Source organism: Pholis gunnellus, assembly GCF_910591455.1.
Source record: "Pholis gunnellus genome assembly, chromosome: 15".
Classification (NCBI taxonomy): domain Eukaryota; kingdom Metazoa; phylum Chordata; class Actinopteri; order Perciformes; family Pholidae; genus Pholis; species Pholis gunnellus.
Window position 1 is genome coordinate 22,377,365 of NC_136542.1, and position 19,459 is coordinate 22,396,823.

At 43.9% G+C, this 19,459-nt stretch overlaps 1 protein-coding gene across 1 annotated transcript in view; it reads right to left on the reverse strand.

Moving 5' to 3' along the window:
- Positions 1–19,459, reverse strand: part of pxdn (peroxidasin) — a gene marked incomplete at its 5' end in the record, with an annotated part of 49,874 nt that overhangs the window by 11,642 nt on the left and 18,773 nt on the right. Inside the window, 11 exons of the mRNA XM_079175087.1 lie at positions 42–1,048; positions 4,648–4,805; positions 6,929–7,037; positions 8,422–8,578; positions 8,853–8,965; positions 10,624–10,899; positions 11,175–11,447; positions 12,455–12,624; positions 13,592–13,709; positions 16,475–16,644; positions 17,676–17,747. Of these exons, the coding sequence (XP_079031213.1) occupies positions 42–1,048; positions 4,648–4,805; positions 6,929–7,037; positions 8,422–8,578; positions 8,853–8,965; positions 10,624–10,899; positions 11,175–11,447; positions 12,455–12,624; positions 13,592–13,709; positions 16,475–16,644; positions 17,676–17,747 (2,623 nt within the window). The remainder of the gene's footprint in view (positions 1–41; positions 1,049–4,647; positions 4,806–6,928; positions 7,038–8,421; positions 8,579–8,852; positions 8,966–10,623; positions 10,900–11,174; positions 11,448–12,454; positions 12,625–13,591; positions 13,710–16,474; positions 16,645–17,675; positions 17,748–19,459) is intronic.

The following is a 19,459-nucleotide window of genomic DNA, read 5'->3' on the forward strand; positions in this document are numbered from 1 at the left end:
ATTAGAATCATAACAGAGAAACATTAGATGACAGCTGTTACCTTTGGCAACCAGTGCCTGTAGGTGATGTGCTGCATCTGGGCCCCCACTATCTTCCTGGCCTCGTGGTAGATGGTGTCCCCGTCCCAGTGGGGGTTGAGTCTCAGTAGCTCTGTAGCTATGCGGTTGTGTTCCCTGAACCACACTGTGTGCATGGCAGTCAGACCCAGCTGCTCATTGGCACGGTGATCTCCAGCTAAGAAACATGGAATTGGACTCTCGTTTTCATCCCTCATACACTCAGTGGGAGGTCCAGCAGCAAAGGGCAGGAGAGGCTTCCCTGTCCGCTGGATGATACCTTGCCGGAGCAGACCCCTTTGGCTGGCCAAATCTCGGATTTCCTCAGATTCGTGGCGCGAGTTGCCGTAGACGTTCGAAGCATCGATGTAAGAGGTCAGCTGGTTGATCTGTTCTCTTGGGTACACGCTGTTCATGAGAAGAGAGGTCATCCCGCTGCCGCACACGGGGCTGGACCGGACGAAGAACATGCAACGGGCACCACTCCGTAGCTGCCGTGGGTCATTGGGTGGGAAGTGAATCGGGAAGCATGGCGGGTCATTGGTGCAGACCTGAGTGCACAGCTGGCCGTCGGAGAACCGCGACTGGCTGAGGGCCGCCACTGTCGAGTCCAAGTCGTGGTCCAGGAACTGGCCCCACTGCATCAGCATGTGAGTATAGCGGTCGTCAGGAGTGATGGTCTCCGTTCCGATCATGGTGGTGGACACCAACCTCGGCAGAGGTAGCCTGTAGCCATTATGCTGCTGCTCAGTGGCCCCTCTCGGCAAGTTAAAGCCATTGTCGTAGACCGACTTCAGGAGTCGTTCGAAGGCCGTGAGGGAGGCGCCCCACATCGGGTGCTGCAGGTTGTTGCAGGTGCCGTCATGGCTGCGGTACTTCTGGTGGAAGCAAATGTCGGAGCAGTTGTTAAAGCGACGGTGGGCCGTGCAGCCCGACAGGTTGGCGATCACATCCAGAAAGTGAGGGGACACCAGGTCGTTGTAGCGGAATGCTGTGGGAAAGCAACAGAAAGCACACATGCAGAGGCTGGATAAGTGTTAAAATGCTTCATTTGGGTAAAGTGCAACACCATCCAAGCCTTTTAGGATTACTGTTTAGGATAAACAGTAATCTAGTGTCTATTACATATTATTCACATACATGTATTACATTCTTTTTTATAGCAGACAGAGAGTAGCAAGCACCTCCTGTCCCGAGGGCACAGGTTGCAGTGTGTCGCTAACCTGCCCTGACTTGCTTTGATATGCGAGAGCTCCTCTGTGAAAGCTCCAGTGTGCAGCATATCAAAGTGCATGTGTGTGTGGGTCTGTGGTGTGTTATGGTGCATGCATGAGAACAAGTGTGAAGTGTGTGAGGCCAACCTCAATGAGGGCTGGGTGAGACTTCCTGTCTGAATACCAAAGCCCGTTACCGGCTTCAACACCCCCCAACCCTCATTCTCTCACTTTACACACCTTGTTGGTGTGTGGTTTTCTGTGTGAATGTGTGTGACTACAGAGAGTGGGCAAACAGTGTGGTGTGTTGCCCTCTCTGATAAAAAGAGATACAATAAAAACAGCACGTTTGTTTCTGCTGACGGGCAGAAAACTGTCTGTTAGCTTGGTTTGGGGCCAGTGCAACAATGAACACTTGGTTGTTGGCATGAGTAAAGAAAACACTGTCTCTGTCTCTCTTTGTTCATATCACACACAGCTCATTTCTCTTTCCCCGCCTCTCTTTTTCCTCCAACACTAACTTTCACCTGAATGTTTCCCCCTTGACAGCCTGAAACTCTTAGTTTACATACTATCAATCCTCTCTTTTTTCTTTATAAATATGCTCTTGTTCAGCCAAAGTTTTCCTAAGCACTACATCTGAGACTCCATCCCCCAAAACACAGACTGTGTCACACAACCAGTCAATTTGACCTTTGTGCTGTTAAATTTAACCCTCCATTACAATGAGTACTTTCATGCACCATAAAGCCATTTTCCGTGCATATATGAATGCAAACAAAGACAGATGCTTATACATATAAACATCCGAATCAACCCATGCTCTGCTGGTCTCCCCACTCACATGTAGAATTAAGACAATCTGTACACCAACACTCACCATTTTAAAATGTGTCTTGTGCTCGGCAGTGTGACATAGGGCTAATAAAACTGTTTACGGGCTCCTCGGCAACTGCTCCACGATTACGTCTCTACGCCTCGGGTCACGCTTAAGAGAAAATGGCATACAGATGCAGGGCCTCTCCGCAGCCAAACGTTGCTCACAAAAACATCCATCGAGTGGTTGAGAATTAAATTACTGGTTCATGAGACTTTGCTGAGGAGACTGGATGGGAGCTTCTTACTGAATCCAAAGTGAGACTTTAGTAAGATGTTGTGTGTTTCACAAGAAAATGTCATTTCCATTCATCCTCCGAATAGCTACACCTGCTTATCCTCGAGGGTTTGTCAAAACAGATATTACTAAGACAACAATGGACTGGTTGTTGGCCGTGGACCAGAGCTGTCCTAGCCTACAGCCTCGTTAAATCTGCCCACATACTGTAGATATGAAAACGTATCTATTTCCTCCAACAAAGTTAAAATAACATCTTCATCAATAAAGGGATTTTTCGTGGACAGTGTATGTTACAACCTCTTCCCATGTATTGATGACTGTCATGTAGTGTTCAGTGCATGTACTAACAAATCTTTATCAACGGATCTTCAAAGTCAACTGACTGTTGTGCATCACTATTGCTACTAACTGCATCATTAGCTTTTAGCACTGTTGACCTGAGAGCTCCGTTGTCTGCTCAACCGTGACTCACAGTACTTGCTTTCTCATTAAAAGCATATTAAAGGTTCTATCAGAGACAGTTCAAAAAGTAGACCGTATCTGTGTGAGAGGTCTATGAACTCCAACGGGAGAGGTGAACTCCAACAGATTCTTTCACTCATTTTTCACCAGAAAGCCACATATCTTCAGAACATTTTAAAACTATAAATAGCATTTTGCATCTGTCTCAGCAACACACTCTCGATCTGTCAGTCTGAATCAGCACTGAATATCGTACCATATGAAAGATGATGCATTCACTTACTGACATACATACTGAAGTGCATTTGAATTGTAATCCAACAACTAATGTTAAAAAATAAAGTGACTACGCATCTTTGAACTGAACTGAACGAAAGTGATTAGAATCTGCAAAACGTTTCCACCTCAGGACAAACTTGAGTCCCCAGAAAACAAGATGAAAACCATTTTGTCTTGATGATGTCAGACTTTTCGAGACGCAAACAACTATTAATCATTTCCTCCAAGCATTAGGTTGTTCCAGTGATTATTCCCAATGCTACAAAGACAGCATAATCAACAGCAACGGTGTGCCAAAGGCTCCACCCTGCAACGCCAGTAAGCCAGAGAGCAGACTCCCATGGGCCCTCCGAGGTGGTTCACAGCCTGACAGAGAGACTTGGCTTTCTTTCAGACACAGGACGCCTTTGAGGACATGACACTCTCCTTCGTAGTGATGCAATAAAAGAAGCAGGATAAACAAACTGCTACACAGCTCATTGTTAGTAGTTGTCAATGTTTGGTTTGTGTAGCTAAAATAACTTCATTCATATTATCACCGGCATCAACAATCTGAAGAAAACCTTTTTATCAAATTTGACAATCAAAAGAAAAAGTGAAGTAAAACTTCAAAGTCACGTCAAATTGCTCGACAAAATTTCAGGTAAAATAAGCCCATGATGTTGGCTTTGGGTTGATAGTGAAATGATCCGCTATAATATTTGTTCGATCCACAAAGGCAACTTCAAATGGCAGAAAGAGAGACAGAGCTTAATGTAACTGGAACAAACAGCAACTTGACTGGCTGAACTGCCAATGTTCTTACCCAACATACCGATTTCATTTAGTCAAGAAAGAGTTCATCTACAAAGTCTCAATTGACTCTTCAGAAGTCCCGCCCCTTTTCGCTCCGTGCTCCAATAACAGTTGAGCAAGCTTGGAACCTGGCAGAACCTCGGCCAACTTTCCCTTTTCCTGTTATACTTAGATATGCTACATCTGTTCAAAGGTAACTTTACCATGAAAGTCAGATCACATTGTATGTAGTCACGTCTTAAGATAGCTCATGTTAGCAGAACGCTAGCTAATCGCTACATCAAGAGGAGTTAGCCGACTGTCAGATCACCAACGTCTGCCAGGTTTGTTCCTTCATATTTTAGTGGTAACGTTCAACAGATTTGGAAAAGGACAGATTTGGATGCTGACATATTTCAAAGATGATTTATTGTTGGCCAGAAAAGAGAAAGATCTCCCTCTCCGTGTTTCCTGTCTCTCTACACTGTCAGCTCTCAAATAACGGCAAAAAGCAAAAGAAGGAGGATGTGCCTTCACAGTCTTTTTCTCTGAGCATCTTTACACAGATCGGCTAAATCTCATCAGTCCTGGTGTACAGACACATTTTACACAGCCAACCTGAGGTCTCATTAAAATCAAATAGTTACAGCCTTGTTCATACATGTGCAGACACTTGCACAGTAAAGTAATCAAAGGTACAGCCTTTTTCAGTAGCAGCACAGAAAATGTGGTCATAAGACTCACCGGTGCCGTTGGTGTCGACCATGAGACCCTGGTTCACGTGGTTCTGGATGAGCAGAAGAGTCTGCTCGAAGATCTCCCCGGCACGCGCTTGCTCCACTGTGTAGGGGTCACGTGGATACCGGAAGAGCGCTAGCAACTCTCCTGGGGTACGAGGCTGACTGGAGGGACAGAGACACGGTGTAAGTAGTAGGGAGTAGGGGAGAACCAAAGAGCAAGTATTGAAGTATTGAAACATGAACAATTTATTTGACATCTTAATGGGTTTCACTTTTTCTGTATATACATACACAAAAAAAAATACATATATATATATATATATATATATATATATATATATCTTTTTTACATTTGTTAGTGTTTACATGAATTTTTTCTGTGGTGAATTACTTTAATCTTCCTCCTACAGTGACAACACCAACATTGGTGTGAACAGCTGTTGGCAACACTGATCAAAAGTGTGTTAACACTATTCTTTTTCCCCTGGGAAAACAGCTGCTCATAGTATTTGATAATTTGGCAAAGCTGGCGTCACAGATGCAATTTGCTCCTATAATGAACAGCTGCTGTCGTCAACAAACAACACTCAAGGTTTGACTGTTTGACACTTGCAGCAGCACAGCCAATGTGCTTTACGATCAGAGTAACAAGTGCTACTAGTTTTTCTCCTGATGCGCTCTCATTCTCTAATGTCATTCTGGATTTTCCGTAATATCCAAACCATGTTTGAAGACCCGGGTGCCATCAGCCAAGGAGGAGGCTGCCTCTTATTCTGTGATCGCCATTAAAGGGAGCTGGAAATCCCCTGATCTCAATTTAGGTTACCACTGTGAGTTCATGTGTGTCTCTGTGTATAGGTGTGTGTGCATGCATGTGTGGGCAGAGTGCATTCATGAGCAATGCCAAGAAAAACACAGCTGCTAACCACATCATTCAACAGGATGGAAACACTTATGAGCTATATTGAAACCAGCTACAGTGCATCTCTAACAGTGACAGGGTGAATGAAAAACGGATTAACAAAGACCTCAAGACAATCATTTCCTTTATCATCCCCAAAATGTTTACGTTGATGCACAGAAGAAAAAGAGATTGCTAAAAGTTTGGTTGGCAAACAGTCACAAATATTGACTGCAGCTGTCAGAATAACTGGGTGACTAAATGTCTGTCCCGGAGGAAATGTTTTAGAATGGAGCATTCTGATCTGCATCTTTCAAACTGCAAACCCTGTGCACTGAAACAGGAAAGAGCAGCAATATTAGCAGCCCTTCTGAATGGCCACACTCTCTCCCTGAAGGCTCTGACTCAGACTTCGAACATGCAGGTCATGTGCCAAGATGATGTGAGACAAGCCATTTGTATCCTAACTGAGGCCCGACGGGCATGTAGCTCTGGACTGAGACTATACAGAGTTAAATAGTTCAATTAGTAAAAATGTAAAAGGACTAATGACAAACTATAGTTGCAGAGTGCTGCTTTTTCCTTCAGTGCAGTAAGAGAGAACATACATTACAAATCAGAATCACATGACTGTGTGAATGACAAGCTCACATATTTGTGATTAAACCCCCAAAATGTGTCTTTACGACACTGTACAAAAGTGCTCCTCGGCTAGATGCCTCATTCTCACTGCATGCTTCTGCTCGACTCGCCCTGGTACCAGGTCACTTTCTCTATTCAGTTTTTCCACTGTGCATAGCACCCCCTCCCTGTAGGCAGGACTCTCAGTTGATCGCCGTAGCGATGCACTTTGTCAATTGTACGGTGTAATTGACGAAGTGTGAGGCGTAGTTTTGCTGGCTGCCATTTTTTAAAATCTTGGTTGAGTGAATAAGAAGATTGTGGTCAATATTGACAGTAGTTTGGCTATTTTAAGATGCTGTTTTGCAGGACGTCCAGGATGCTGAGCTGGTCGTGATTCTCTTAGACCAATCAGCCGTCTGCAGTATTTTATCGGCTCAGCTGGCTTCCAACCGAGACCGAACCGCAGTACTATCCACAACTTTTGCTATTATGAAACCAGAACAATGGCTACGTATCATTTATATAAATGATATTCACTGATGATGACCAGATGAAGATCTGTGTACCAAAACGCTATCATTAAATAGCTCTGACTGCAGTGTGCTGTTGGTCTTAAGAAGTGTAGCATTCATTTGAAACTATTCCTTGCTGCTAACATATAATGACCAGCATGGCCTTTTGATTCAATCACTTCAGGGACTTGAGTGTAAAGACCTCAGAGTCACTGAGTGAGTGTTTGTGTGAGTTTCTATTAACTTACCCATCAAAGAGACGTCTCCTTGTTGACTCAATAGCGCTGTCCACATTACGGATGGCCTGCTCTATGGACGTGCTCACAAAGGTGTCGCCCTCTCGGCTGACTGCAGGAACTGTTGTCACACAGAAACAGGCTGATTAGAACCAAGTATAAAACAAATGAAATACATTTTAATGGGGCATGTATAAAGTTGCTCAACATAACTATTTATTTTCCACTTTTATGTTTCTGTCAAGTTCCATTAAACTTCTCATTTAAAGATTCTCTATACGACATTCAGAGCATTAATATAGCAGCAAATATCTACCGTCGATGTAGAGGAGTAATGTCTACCTGAGCACTCTGTGTGTGCTGTCATCAGAGCTTCTCAGTGCTTTGTTGACATAGTGCACATGAGCGCGTCCCACCGGCTAGCTAATGACCACCGCTCTGCACTGCTCTCATACGGTGGTTACAGCTGAGGATGCCGTCCTGACCATTGACGCTGTCGCAGAAGCGTAGGGCCCACCCTCCGGTTCCCCCTCAGGTAAACACTGATAGCACTGTTAGCTGTTACTGACGGCTCAGCCGGCACCATGCTGAGAGCCGTGTGGAGGCAATACATTCATTTCTTATTAAGCACCCTTTAAATGTTTATTTTTTAAAGTATCTATTCTATTTACACAACCCAGTGCCATTGCAGTTCATGTTCTAACATACAGTGACTGTGGCTCAGTGGTAGAGCGGGTTGTCCTTCAATCAGTGGTTCGATCTCCGGCTCCACTAGTCCATGTACACTTAGCCCCTAGTTGCTCCTGTAGCTGAGCCTACGGACGGTGTGTGAATGTCTATGTATGGTTAGTTAGTCCTGATGGGCAGCTGGCACACATCAGTGTGTGAATGTGTGTGAATGTGTGTGAATGTGGAAATAATGACTCGAAGTGTTAAAGTGCATTGAGTGATCGGAAGAATATAAAAGCGCGATACAAGTACAGTCCATTTACCAGTAATCAGGAAATACAGCTTAGGTTACTATAAGCGACTGAACCTTTTAAGGTGCTGCACTTCAGCTCATACATTTGCAGTGAATATAATATTTTCACACTCCTTCGTCTTAGTGTGCCATTGAACACAATGAGATTGCAACGTGAGGACTAAGAGAGTCCAAAAACAACTGAGCACATTGATACAGTTTACGGTTGACTAGCAGAGTGCTGAGTCTGACCTGAGAAATCTCAGCAGGAAACACCAACACACGCAGGGAAGAGCTGACCCGTTTCACAGCTTACAAATCATTTTCCAACTTTCTCTTCTTTTTACCTGCATTAGTTCCTTCCTCATGATTTAAGCTATCAAATTATTAGAGCATTTACTTTTAATATTACAAAAAAACATCAGAAATGTGACCAAATGTGATAAAGCATCGATGAGCAACATACTAACTTACTCGCTAATATGGCGCACCACCTGATCCTGCCCCTTAAGCAGAAAGTGAAAACAGACAGCAACACTTTTACCTGTGACAGTAAGCACCATGCTGGCAACCTGGTAGCCGATGGGATTGCGGGCGACACACTCGTAGCGTCCAGCGTCAGCAGTGCCCACGTCCTTCACCTCTAGATACCCCTCAGGGCTGATGTGGAACTTGCCACTCTCTGTCACCTGTACACCATCCTGGGAGAGAGAGGGCGGAGCAAAGGGTAGGTCATGACCTTGGGAGATAGCATGTGGAGGGGTGTATGGGACCTGTTTGTTTTTGGATGGAAACTTGAACAACTTCAACATATTAATCACTGAGTTACTTTATTGTCATTATTTGCATTAGCTAATATAATGACAAATAAAGTAACCGCACACCAGTCCCTTTTTTTCTCACTGTTCTCATTCGACCACTAAACCCCATGACCTCTGCGCCAATGAGGTGACAACAGGAGCTCTATCATCTAACCTTGTTCCAGGTGAGGACAGGCTGTGGCTGGCCCTGAGCGCTGCAGGGAATCTGGACGTCCTGGCCAGACTCCACCGTCAGGTCCCTTGGAGCATTTGTGAAAACAGGCGTTACTGAATGAGTTAAAACATACACACACATACGCATGTGTTAATGATTATGCTCCGGTGTTCAAAGTACTGTACATGTAACAACTGCATTTTATAGGCCATCATAGCAGACATGAAACCCTGAGATTTTTGTGTTTTGGTGTTCTGCATATGCTCACAAAACACACACACTCAGTGTTTGTGTTACACTGTAGTCACTATTTTTCCTTCCCTCTATTATAGAGCTGCAAAATGTTCAACATCTTACAGTCTGTGTGGAGTTCAAAGGGAGATGAAGGCAGACTGTATTTGGAAAAGGAAATAATGTGTTGCTTCATGTGGTAACAAATAGCACAATGGGCAATTGCTCATAGTGGAACACAGTTACAGTATGCTGCAATTCATAAAGTGGTTTTCGGGGTTTTTTCCCCGCTTTCAACATATTGTGTGAGCAGTGTCTCTAATTTTTAGTTTTTAAATGATGAACTTTACCACACAGACACATACACTCAGTCATTTTACATGACGTGAAAAGAGCTGTTTTCCATTTGTAGGTCAGCAGTCACTGAACCCCCCGCACACAAACAGTGTTGAGCATTGTTCTAGAGTGAGTCATTGTGTTATAGGGCCTAACATTCATGATACAACCCTTCTGCAGCTAAGGTGTTGGGTGGGAGAGGGTGGATATTTCCCCCCCCACACACCATGTTCAAATTCCTTCAGGGTTCCCATGTAGCAGGCAGCAGTGAGCCACCTGGCCATGGGAAAATCCCACACGCTTTAGAAACCGAGAGTGGGGAGGGAGGCAGTTTCATAGTAGTCAGACACTAAATAACTGCCTTTAAATCAAAGTTGAACTTTCTAAAACACATGGTTCACTGCAGTGTACAGTACACAGCATCAAAGCTGCAGGCAATGTGGAAGTGGCGTGTGCTGTAACCATTTCGGCTACCAGGGCGCTCCAGAACAGTTCATATTATCAAGAGGGACACTGAAATCTGTCTCATCTTGTCAATCCCTGCTTTTGCTTTCCTCTAATGCTTTGTCTATTCCTCTGCACAGCGCTCTTAGAAGAAGGCAGCCATCATACACTGCCAGCATGGTTGTGGGCTTGTACAGCGCTTTAGCAGTGTGGGGCCATTATGCAACGTGTACTTTGTGCCATGTTAACAGCCATTACTACATGGAAAAACATGGTGTCATCACAGGATTACAGACTGCCATGCCTTCCTGTGCTATGTCAAGCCTGCAATTTCAGCCACACACACACACACACACACACACACACACAGAAATACAACCATCTGCACAAAAGAGAGAAGCAGTGAGACACTAACTTATATATGTCTTTCATATTTTTCAATGTAAATAAGCATTGTTTAATAGAAGATTTGCACGTGAAAATGTCAAATTAGCTGTGAATGGAGAGTACTGAACCACTCCAATGCTCTTCACATTTTACCACCTACCACTCCCCTCGTCCTCCTACACAAACTGTTTGACGTTCAGCAGCCACATATTTAACTTTTCTGTCTTACAGAAAAGATTGGATTCCACGTTAACCACTGCAGTGGATCTTCACCAGCAGATGAATAGCACCTAACCTAATGTAGCTGTGACCTGAAGGATCTTTTTGCTTCAAGTACACATGGTCACTTTGAAACTTCACCCTACATCCTCACCTCTTTGCTGGATGCTGAGCTGCACAGCGGTGCGCACTGTCCCCACGGGGCTGACTGCCTGGCACTCATACTGGCCCTCGTCGTGGGCCGCCACCCGAGTGATGCGGAGAGTGCCAGAGGCCAGGACCACATGACGGCGGTCTAGGGGTAACGGACTGCCCCCACGTGTCCAGGCAATCACCGGCTGGGGGTAACCACTTGCCTCACAGGGGAAGTCCACCGTGTGACCCTCCAGGATCGACTGGTCCTGTGGAGTGACTGTGAACTGGGGGATCGCTGTGGGCAAAGGTATGACAATGAAATGTGGCTTCATAGGATCCTTTACTTGCCATGACAGGATCAAGTAAAGGATCTTTGGTTTTTAACGTTTCTAATAAATCCCAAGTTGCAGATTGCAGAAAACACAAGATTCAAATGCAGGAGGATATCACAAGCAACGACGTTTCATGTTTCAACCACACTGCTGAGAAAAGCAACTGCTTCAATTTTATATTAAATCCAAATGCCCAAGTCTATTCACCCAACAGAGAAAAGTGAATTCTGATTCCTACCTTGTACAATGATATACGCCGTAGCGTGGATGGTATCAACATTATTGGAGGCAAAACAGGTGTACTGTCCCCCATCCGCCTGGTCCACGTTCTGGATATAAAGCCCTCCGGAGGGGGTGATGTTGATGCGGGCGTCGTTGGGAAGAGGTGTGCGATCGCCCTTTGTCCAGGAGACCCGGGGCTGCGGTTGGCCTGTGGCGCTACACTCCAGGGTCACACTCTCTCCCACCAGCACCTCAGTGTTCTGGGGCTGGATCACAAAACTTGGCCGTACTGGTGGAAAAGTATGAGGGGGGGAGGGGGGGGAGAACGTGGGAATGGAGTTACATTAATTAGGTGAGAGGGGGCAACATTTTTCATCTGGGGTTCTGGTTTGAGTAACTTCAGGGTATTAGGAAGCTAGGGATGACCGAAATAAATGTTCAAAAGAAAGCTGTTGAACCAAAAGGTTGTGCGCCTGCAGGGTCAGTTCATACACAAACATCTATTTCTGTAATCAACGGCACTTTGACTACTGCTGAAGCAACCTCCTACATGTATCACAATATATGGTGGAGTCCTGTCCATGTTTGGCCAGTGATTACAGTGGAGTCAGAGGAAATATGTACACAGCTAGAGGCCTAGTGTTTACAATCACACAGAGACAGGAAATGCTCAACATCTGCTCTCAGAAACGGTTCCTTAACAAGGGGTCGTCGTCAGGGCCATCCGTCACCCCGGTGATGACCCTCGGGTCATCTAGAGACAGCCGGGCTAATCTCCCCCAGCAGCAGCTATTGGCACCGTGAGTGATTGTTGTGTGAGAGACGGAGGACAGAATTAACTTGTGTGTGTGTGTGTGTGTGTGTAAGTATGTGGGAGATAAATTTGACATGAAAGCCAGCGGGCTTTGCTCACTGCTCAGTGAGACATCCTAGATATTTAACCTATTGAACTCTAAGGGTAACATAGGTGCTACTCACAGTGCAGACACTTTTCTATACTCTGATAACAGAAAGATATCATGTTTGTCAAGTCTGACCAGCAGAACTCATTCAGGAAGCCTCATCATGTTGTTCAAAATGTCATCAGTCTGTTCCAACCCCAACAAACATGTGAATACAAAAGTTAACAAATGCAGTAGATTTAAGTGGGAAAGATTTGTTTTTGCCAGTGTGATGTAAGTGTGATCCAAAGCCTGGACATCGACATAATTGAGAATTCTGCATGCACGATGCAGCTTTAGCAGTTAGTAGGTTGCCTGTGGTGTGCAGAGGTTGAGATTAAAAGCAAACACTTACAGGGGGCTCCAAAGTATCGCAGCGTGACCTGTGAGGTCTTGACCTCCCCGGCCACGTTTTTGGCCATGCACTGGTAGACTCCCTGGTCTGTCTCCCTTGTGTCCTGAATCATCAGTGTCCCGTCTTCCAGTAGGTTCAGACGACTGTCATCACGCATGTTCAGAGCATTGCTGTCAGGAGCGCACAGAGATGCACATCGCAACCGATTAAACAGAAATCAGTACGTGTATGCAGTCTATTCACATACAGGACTGTCTCAGAAAATTAGAATATTGTGATAATCCCCATACGTGTGATTTAGTTTACTGAACCAAGCTGAGTGTTTTTCAAGGCTCAGGAAACCCTTGCAGGTGTTTCGAGTTAATTAGACGATTCAAGTGATTAGTTGAATACCCTACTAGTATACTTTTTCATGATATTCTAATATTTAGAGATAGGATATTTGAGTTTTCTTAAGCTGTAAGCCATAATCAGCAATATTAAAAGAATAAAAGGCTTGCAATATTTCAGTTGATTTGTAATGAATCCAGAATGCATGACATTTTTGTTTTTTTAATTGCATTACACAAAATAAAGAACTTTATCACAATATTCTAATTTTCTGAGACAGTCCTGTACATACTCACTCTTTTGAAAATTCCACTAAATCATTGTTGGCATAATCCCAACATTTCTACAATGGTAAATGCAATGTCAGAACTTGGCAACTTCTGTTTAATTCATTTCAAATGTCAACAATTTATGGGACTTAAACAAATCAAATCAGTCTTTCAAATGAAACTAGCTGAAAACAGCTGATTCTGATTCTAACTAGAATTACCGCCTCACGGTTGTATGCCTTCACCAACCAGTCCAGTATCAGTTATTATGTCTGTCAAAAAATGTCAACGCTTCATTATTTTATCGTATTTGACATTTGAGCAAAAATGTGGTAATTAGCATATCAATCCATGGTTTGTGACCAAGAATGTGTTTGCTGAGGTCACAGTGACCTTTTGACCACAGAATTCTAGTCAGTTCCTCCTCATTCAGGCATTCCTGAGATATCGCATTCACCAGAATAACCAAAAAACATCAAAACAGTCAGAGAAGGGAGTCTTTGGCTACTTAACATGGTCATAACATTAAGTGCCTTACTTGTTCCTGAGCCAGATGATCTGTGGTTTCGGGTTGCCTTCAGCCCGACAGGTGAAGTACACAGTGTTCCCCGATGTCACATCGACATCCTGGGGCTCTGAGGTGATCCTCGGTACCTCTGCAGGAGAAGGAAAGATACAACGATGGGAAGGTAATTGTAGACAGGGTTAAATTCATGTCCATTTATTTGTATGTGCCTGTACTGTATGGTGAGCCAACCAGTCTGTCTGTTGAACCAAGCCTCTAGTGGATGTGTCTAGTCTCTCCAAGTCTGAAGCCAGTCATCATGTCTAGGCAGATCTTCAGAAGCAGTTTAGACAAATAGGAGACTATCCTCTGGCTATACTTCCTGAGCCGCCACATCCAAAAGGTCCTCAGCCTGCGCTTAGAATAGTCTACCTCAACTACCTCAACTAACCACTGTGTGTGCAGGCGTTGCCCAAAGGGGCTATTAGAAGTTATCTTAAGTTATGGTCAGGGTGTGCTACTGAAATACAAATCACTCCTGAGGAAATCATGGAAACTGTCTCTAGTGTTAGACCCAGACCTTGACGATTGAGTGTCTTTTATCTTCGTTGGCCACATATTGTTCTTCCCCAAGACCTTACAAGCATGTCCGTACTAACACACAGACGCTGAGGCGAGGAATATGCCACACTCTCCCGTCAACATGCAGCACACACTCCCTGTACATATGGTAGAACAATTTCAGAACTACTCTTTCAAACACCAATCTGCTAAACAGAGAACAGTCCACGGGATGGGGGTAAATCTGTGTACACCTGCAGGTAAACCAAACCCAAACTTCTGAAATATCAACCCATCTCTTCTCTTACCACCATGTTATTCCACATTAACACTGGGGATTGTAATTGCAGTTTAAATCCGGTTTGCAGTAACCCAACCTCCATCGTGGTCCAATGAGGAGTCAAGCCAGGCTCATCAGATACCACTTGTGCAGAGAGGGGGCACTTCATCTGAAGAAGGGCGGCTGTTTTGACAGCTGTTCCACCCGCCGTGCATCGTTTAACCTCGTTCACAGGAAGAACTTCATCTGTCTTGCTATGCGGACGGATGAAGTAGAGGGGGTACGTTTGAGCAAGAATGGGCAAGTTGGTGCCATCAAATTATCTGCTGAGAATTAAATGTGGTTGGGTTACAGCCAGCTGCCAACTGGCCCAGACTAAAGCATTCAGTGGGAGCTGGAGGAAACACAGAGCTTAGACGGTTGGCTTTACTGCAGGAGCTAACCGCCTGTTATAGACACCAAGTCAACATGTGCCAGACAGACTTTCTTTTCTACTTGCAGTTAAGCAGCATCAGTGCACTTAAACCTGTGCTTAATCATACTTACTTTTGGCTTGTAAAGCTTGAAAGTGATACTCCAGCAAAAGTTTATCTTTAAAACATATAATCAATTTATTCATCCTATTAATAGTACATGTTCTCCTGCATTGCGGTGGGTTGTTGTTTTTGTCATGTTGTTTGTTTTTCCATACCTCTTTTCAGTACATTTTCCAAAAAAAACACAAGAACAGCCAAGCATCCCAGCCAACATGGAACAATACAGCCTTCAAAGCTGCAGGACATCTTCTGTCAGCACAATATTACAGAAATCTCACGAATCATTGAGAGTGAAGAGATGTTATCATTTGATGAGCTCAGAGGGAGATACATATTCAACATGAACGCTTCCCTTTCCCAATAAAAACTTTAAGACTATAATTAGAGACACTTTAAACTCAGACAAAGGTCGTAACAAGTCTGTATAGGTTGATGATTTACTTCTCCTCTAATTTCAACATTCGGGCCCAATGAGAATAGGACTTAGAGGTTTCATTCCCCTTTGCAGACTGGGAAAAAATATTGAGGGAGTCTTTAGTAATATGAGTAAGTAAGATACAGAACGATCCCATTTAAAAACCTACACAGAGCTTAAATCCCTCCCTCCAGACTTAACAAATGGATCCAAGCTGATCTAAGCTCTGTTGGCATGGTTGTGGTCAAGCAGGTACCAATACATACAAATGACCACCAATACAGATAATTACTCATGGTATGTGTTGTTAGTGTTGTATAGTGTGTTGTTCTGTAACTACACTCTGTATAGATGACAAAGTGGACTAAAAACAATGACATGAAAGGCTGTGGACGCCAAATCACAACATTCCACCAATGCATGTGTGCATACATATGCCAGATCCCAACACTAAGCTGCTGCTGGTGGACTGATACTGGAGAGACCAGAGGCCAAAGGGGGTCCTGACTGACTTCTACCAAGACTAGAGACACATGAGGTGGTGTATGAAGAGTGAACCAGCTGGGTGCCTGCAGATCTCAGACACAAAGAGAGGATACACCTGTGTCTGTGTCTGTACGTGTGAGACAGGGTGACTATGCATACCTGCTATTTGTGATTTGCTGGCAGGAGGGCTGTAGGGTTCGTATGTGGACTGAGTTGTGGTTTAAGTTAGGAGAGCATGTATAGGAATAGAAACATGGAAACCACACGTGTGTGCAGTATGGCTTTACGTATGCTTGCCCAGATGTTTGTTTCTCTCAGTTTCAAAAGTCGTCCATTGTAAAACTAAACGAGGTTTCAGAAAGGAGGCTTTTAATAACCAGTCAGAGTGCTTTCTTTACATGGTGCCTAGTTGGTGCTATTAATGTTGCAGCAGGTTTAGGTTGTACAGCTGGGCCTGGGGGGGAGAGGTGGCAATGCAATGGAACAGCTGAAAACAAGTTCTTCATTATATTTGACATTATACCGAAAAGTGATCGATTTATGAAGACCCTGCTATTCTCAGACCACCCCCCAGCAAACATTCCGTGATATTCCGAAATTGTCATGCTCAGTGGGAAGTCTGGTTATGTTCTCCGTACCACAGTTGAGCTCCTCTGCGGTGAGCGTTGCCACCGATCTGCCCTGTAGGCGGCTGGGGTAGTCGCAGGTGGCAGCAGCTTGAGCATTGCCCGACTCAGCGTACTGCTTCAGAAGGTCAGCCAGCCACAGCAGCTCACAGTCACAGTTTAACGCATTGGAATCCAGTCGCCTGAACACACAGACAACAGACACGCAGACACACAGCAGGGGAGAAATGGGCATGTAGTCCATCAATAAAGCATATTTATGACTTGTAGCTGTGGAGTTGTGCATGTAGCGTGTGCTGTGTAAACCCTCTCTGGCAGTTAATGAACTCAAACTGGTCTGGCATAGCCAGGCCCAGCTCAGTCCAAACATGAGGCTCAGCAGGGCCATATTGGAAGACTCTCTGCTGCTGCTGCTGCCGTGGGAAACTATCTCTCTGCTTGGCCTCCTCCTCTGGTAACTGATCCAGCTTTCAGTTCTACCACAATGTGACCCTTATTCAAGTGTGTTGTGAACAAATTAGATTTTTAGTCACACTTATCCTTTTAGGGTCTAAGTGATAATATATATATATATATATATATATATATATATATATATATACTGGTATATATATATATATATATATATATATATATATATATATATATATATATATATATATCCTCCAACACTACTGCCATGAGTCAACTGCAGCTCCTCTTAGTCTTGTTAAGCACTGGCCTACGATCTAACGCATTCTTCAAAAGTCATTTGAGCAAACACAAGAGGGTGTAAAACAATGGGGCCAAACTGCTGATTGTTCTTCGCTACCTGTTGGCTGGAGGAGGTTGGGGTTTAAAGCTCTGTTAGAGATAGTTGGCCTCGTGTTGTAAGACCCTGAATTCTCATATGTCAGGGGAAATGAAGCATCTTCTGTGCAAGATGGATATTAACATTTTCATTTTCTTTGCTTTTGTCATCACATCCTGCCCTGCACAGTCCCTTCCAATCTCCACTGAACTGACTCTAACAGAGAATACTAAAACTATGGGAAGGACTGCGCTGTGGGCCTTGAGATAGAAAGCACCTCGCAGCCAAGGAAGCCTGAGAACCGTGTAGTGTGGTTACAGGCCCCAGTTGATACTGACTGTCATGGGAGTGAGACACAGGAATTGATAGAGACACGCATTCTAACACAGCTGTCGGGGGTTTGTTGGGGAGATTTCCACTTACAGTCGCTTCATGGCCTGAAGATGAGAGAAAGTTCCCGGGACGAGCTGGGAGATTCTGTTGTTGTGCAAAAACCTGAGTGAGAGAGAGAAAAACTGTAAGATGATTTATCAACGCTCATAATATAGCTGGCCAGAAACTAAAAATCGTTTTGTTTTGATTAGCTTAGAATCAGCCCTTCATATCAAAGGGAGCGTGTCCATGTTTCTACAGTAGCCCAGAACAGATAAACCAGACACTGGCTCTAGAAAGCCTTTCATGTTTTTACGTTACCTGAAGGCCACCGTAGTTCTCCGACACACTCGGCCACGGAGGAGTGAGCAGAGGGGTATTGGGTTGTTACAATCGGCAACCTCATCACTAGATGCCACTAAATCCTATGCACTGTGACTTTAAACAACTAAACCCAGATAATCTTTGATGCAGCTCTTCATCTTCTATCCCAACCTGTAGGAATCGATCTACAGATATGCTCTCTGGACACTTTGACCGTGACCATGGAGATATTCCCCAACAAGTCACTCAGTGTGCATTTGGGGCTTCTTTCCCTCCCCTTTCCACCATGACTGGCAGGTGTCCCTCCTTCTTCTCTTACTCTCCAGTGACTGGGAAGTATGGATATACTAGGCAGCCACTGGCCCATAAACAGGGACAATGAAACAGGAATTTAAGGACTTTCTTCAACCCTTAGACAGCTGGTGGAGAGTTTTAGAAGCAGAGGCGACAGTACATGTGCACGTTGTCAAGAAAGTTTATATCCAGAGCGTTCGTAAGCAGCTAACAGACTACATATAAGACATTATTAGGGTTGTAACGGACCATTGATCCGTACTGACCCCATCAATTATAACACTATGTGTTCAAATGTAATCTGGTAAAATGTAGTGTTGGTGAGAAACTTAAATACAGTCGTTTAAAGGAGATGTTTTCAGAAGAACATATATAGATATTAGTTCACCCTAGCTCTAAACAGATTATAATACATCATAAAAACTACTAATGACAAGATTTGTTTTAATCCATAAAAACGCAATCTTTTATTTCCCTATAATTTGAATTGTTTGTTTTTATGAAGAAAACCTACTATTAATTACTAAAACAAAGTAAAAGGATAACATTTAGAACTTTTGATGGTTGAAATGGTTCTAATAGTCTGGAGCCTCGTAGACCAGCTGTGTGACACGATCTGAACCGTGAGTTTTATGATCCGTTGCACCACTAGACATTATGTCAGTCTGTACATAAGAGAACCACAGCTTTAAATCACTTACAGAAGTAGCTGATTGACAAAGGATAAAAGCATGTTAACGGAGATATTAGTGTGATCAGGCTCGGCAATATTAATATCACTAACAAAGATAATATGAAGTTGACACATCAGGATAACCTGATACAACTCTACACTTAGTGATTAAGGATAATTGAAGTTAAACTCACTATCACAACCCATGATAATATAACCGATAAACATTACGGCAGGATATAATCAGGGATCTGATTAACATCATGTTCAGTGTGACATTCCTATCTGTGGTTGCAGTGAGTTCAGCTCTTTGTTTAATGAGGCCAAGATGTGTTCTCAATGCTCAATCCAATCCACGACTCATGAAAGTTGTGATCTCATTCAGTTCCACTGGTTTCTTTCTCTCGGACCAATTGTCCCATGTGAGTGTCTCTGGAAGCAGTATGATAAGCAAAGACATGCAAACCCAATACATTTACAGACATAGGTCTGAGTGATCTGTTCAACAAATAAACTACAGAGAAGGGAACACTTGCATCATCTC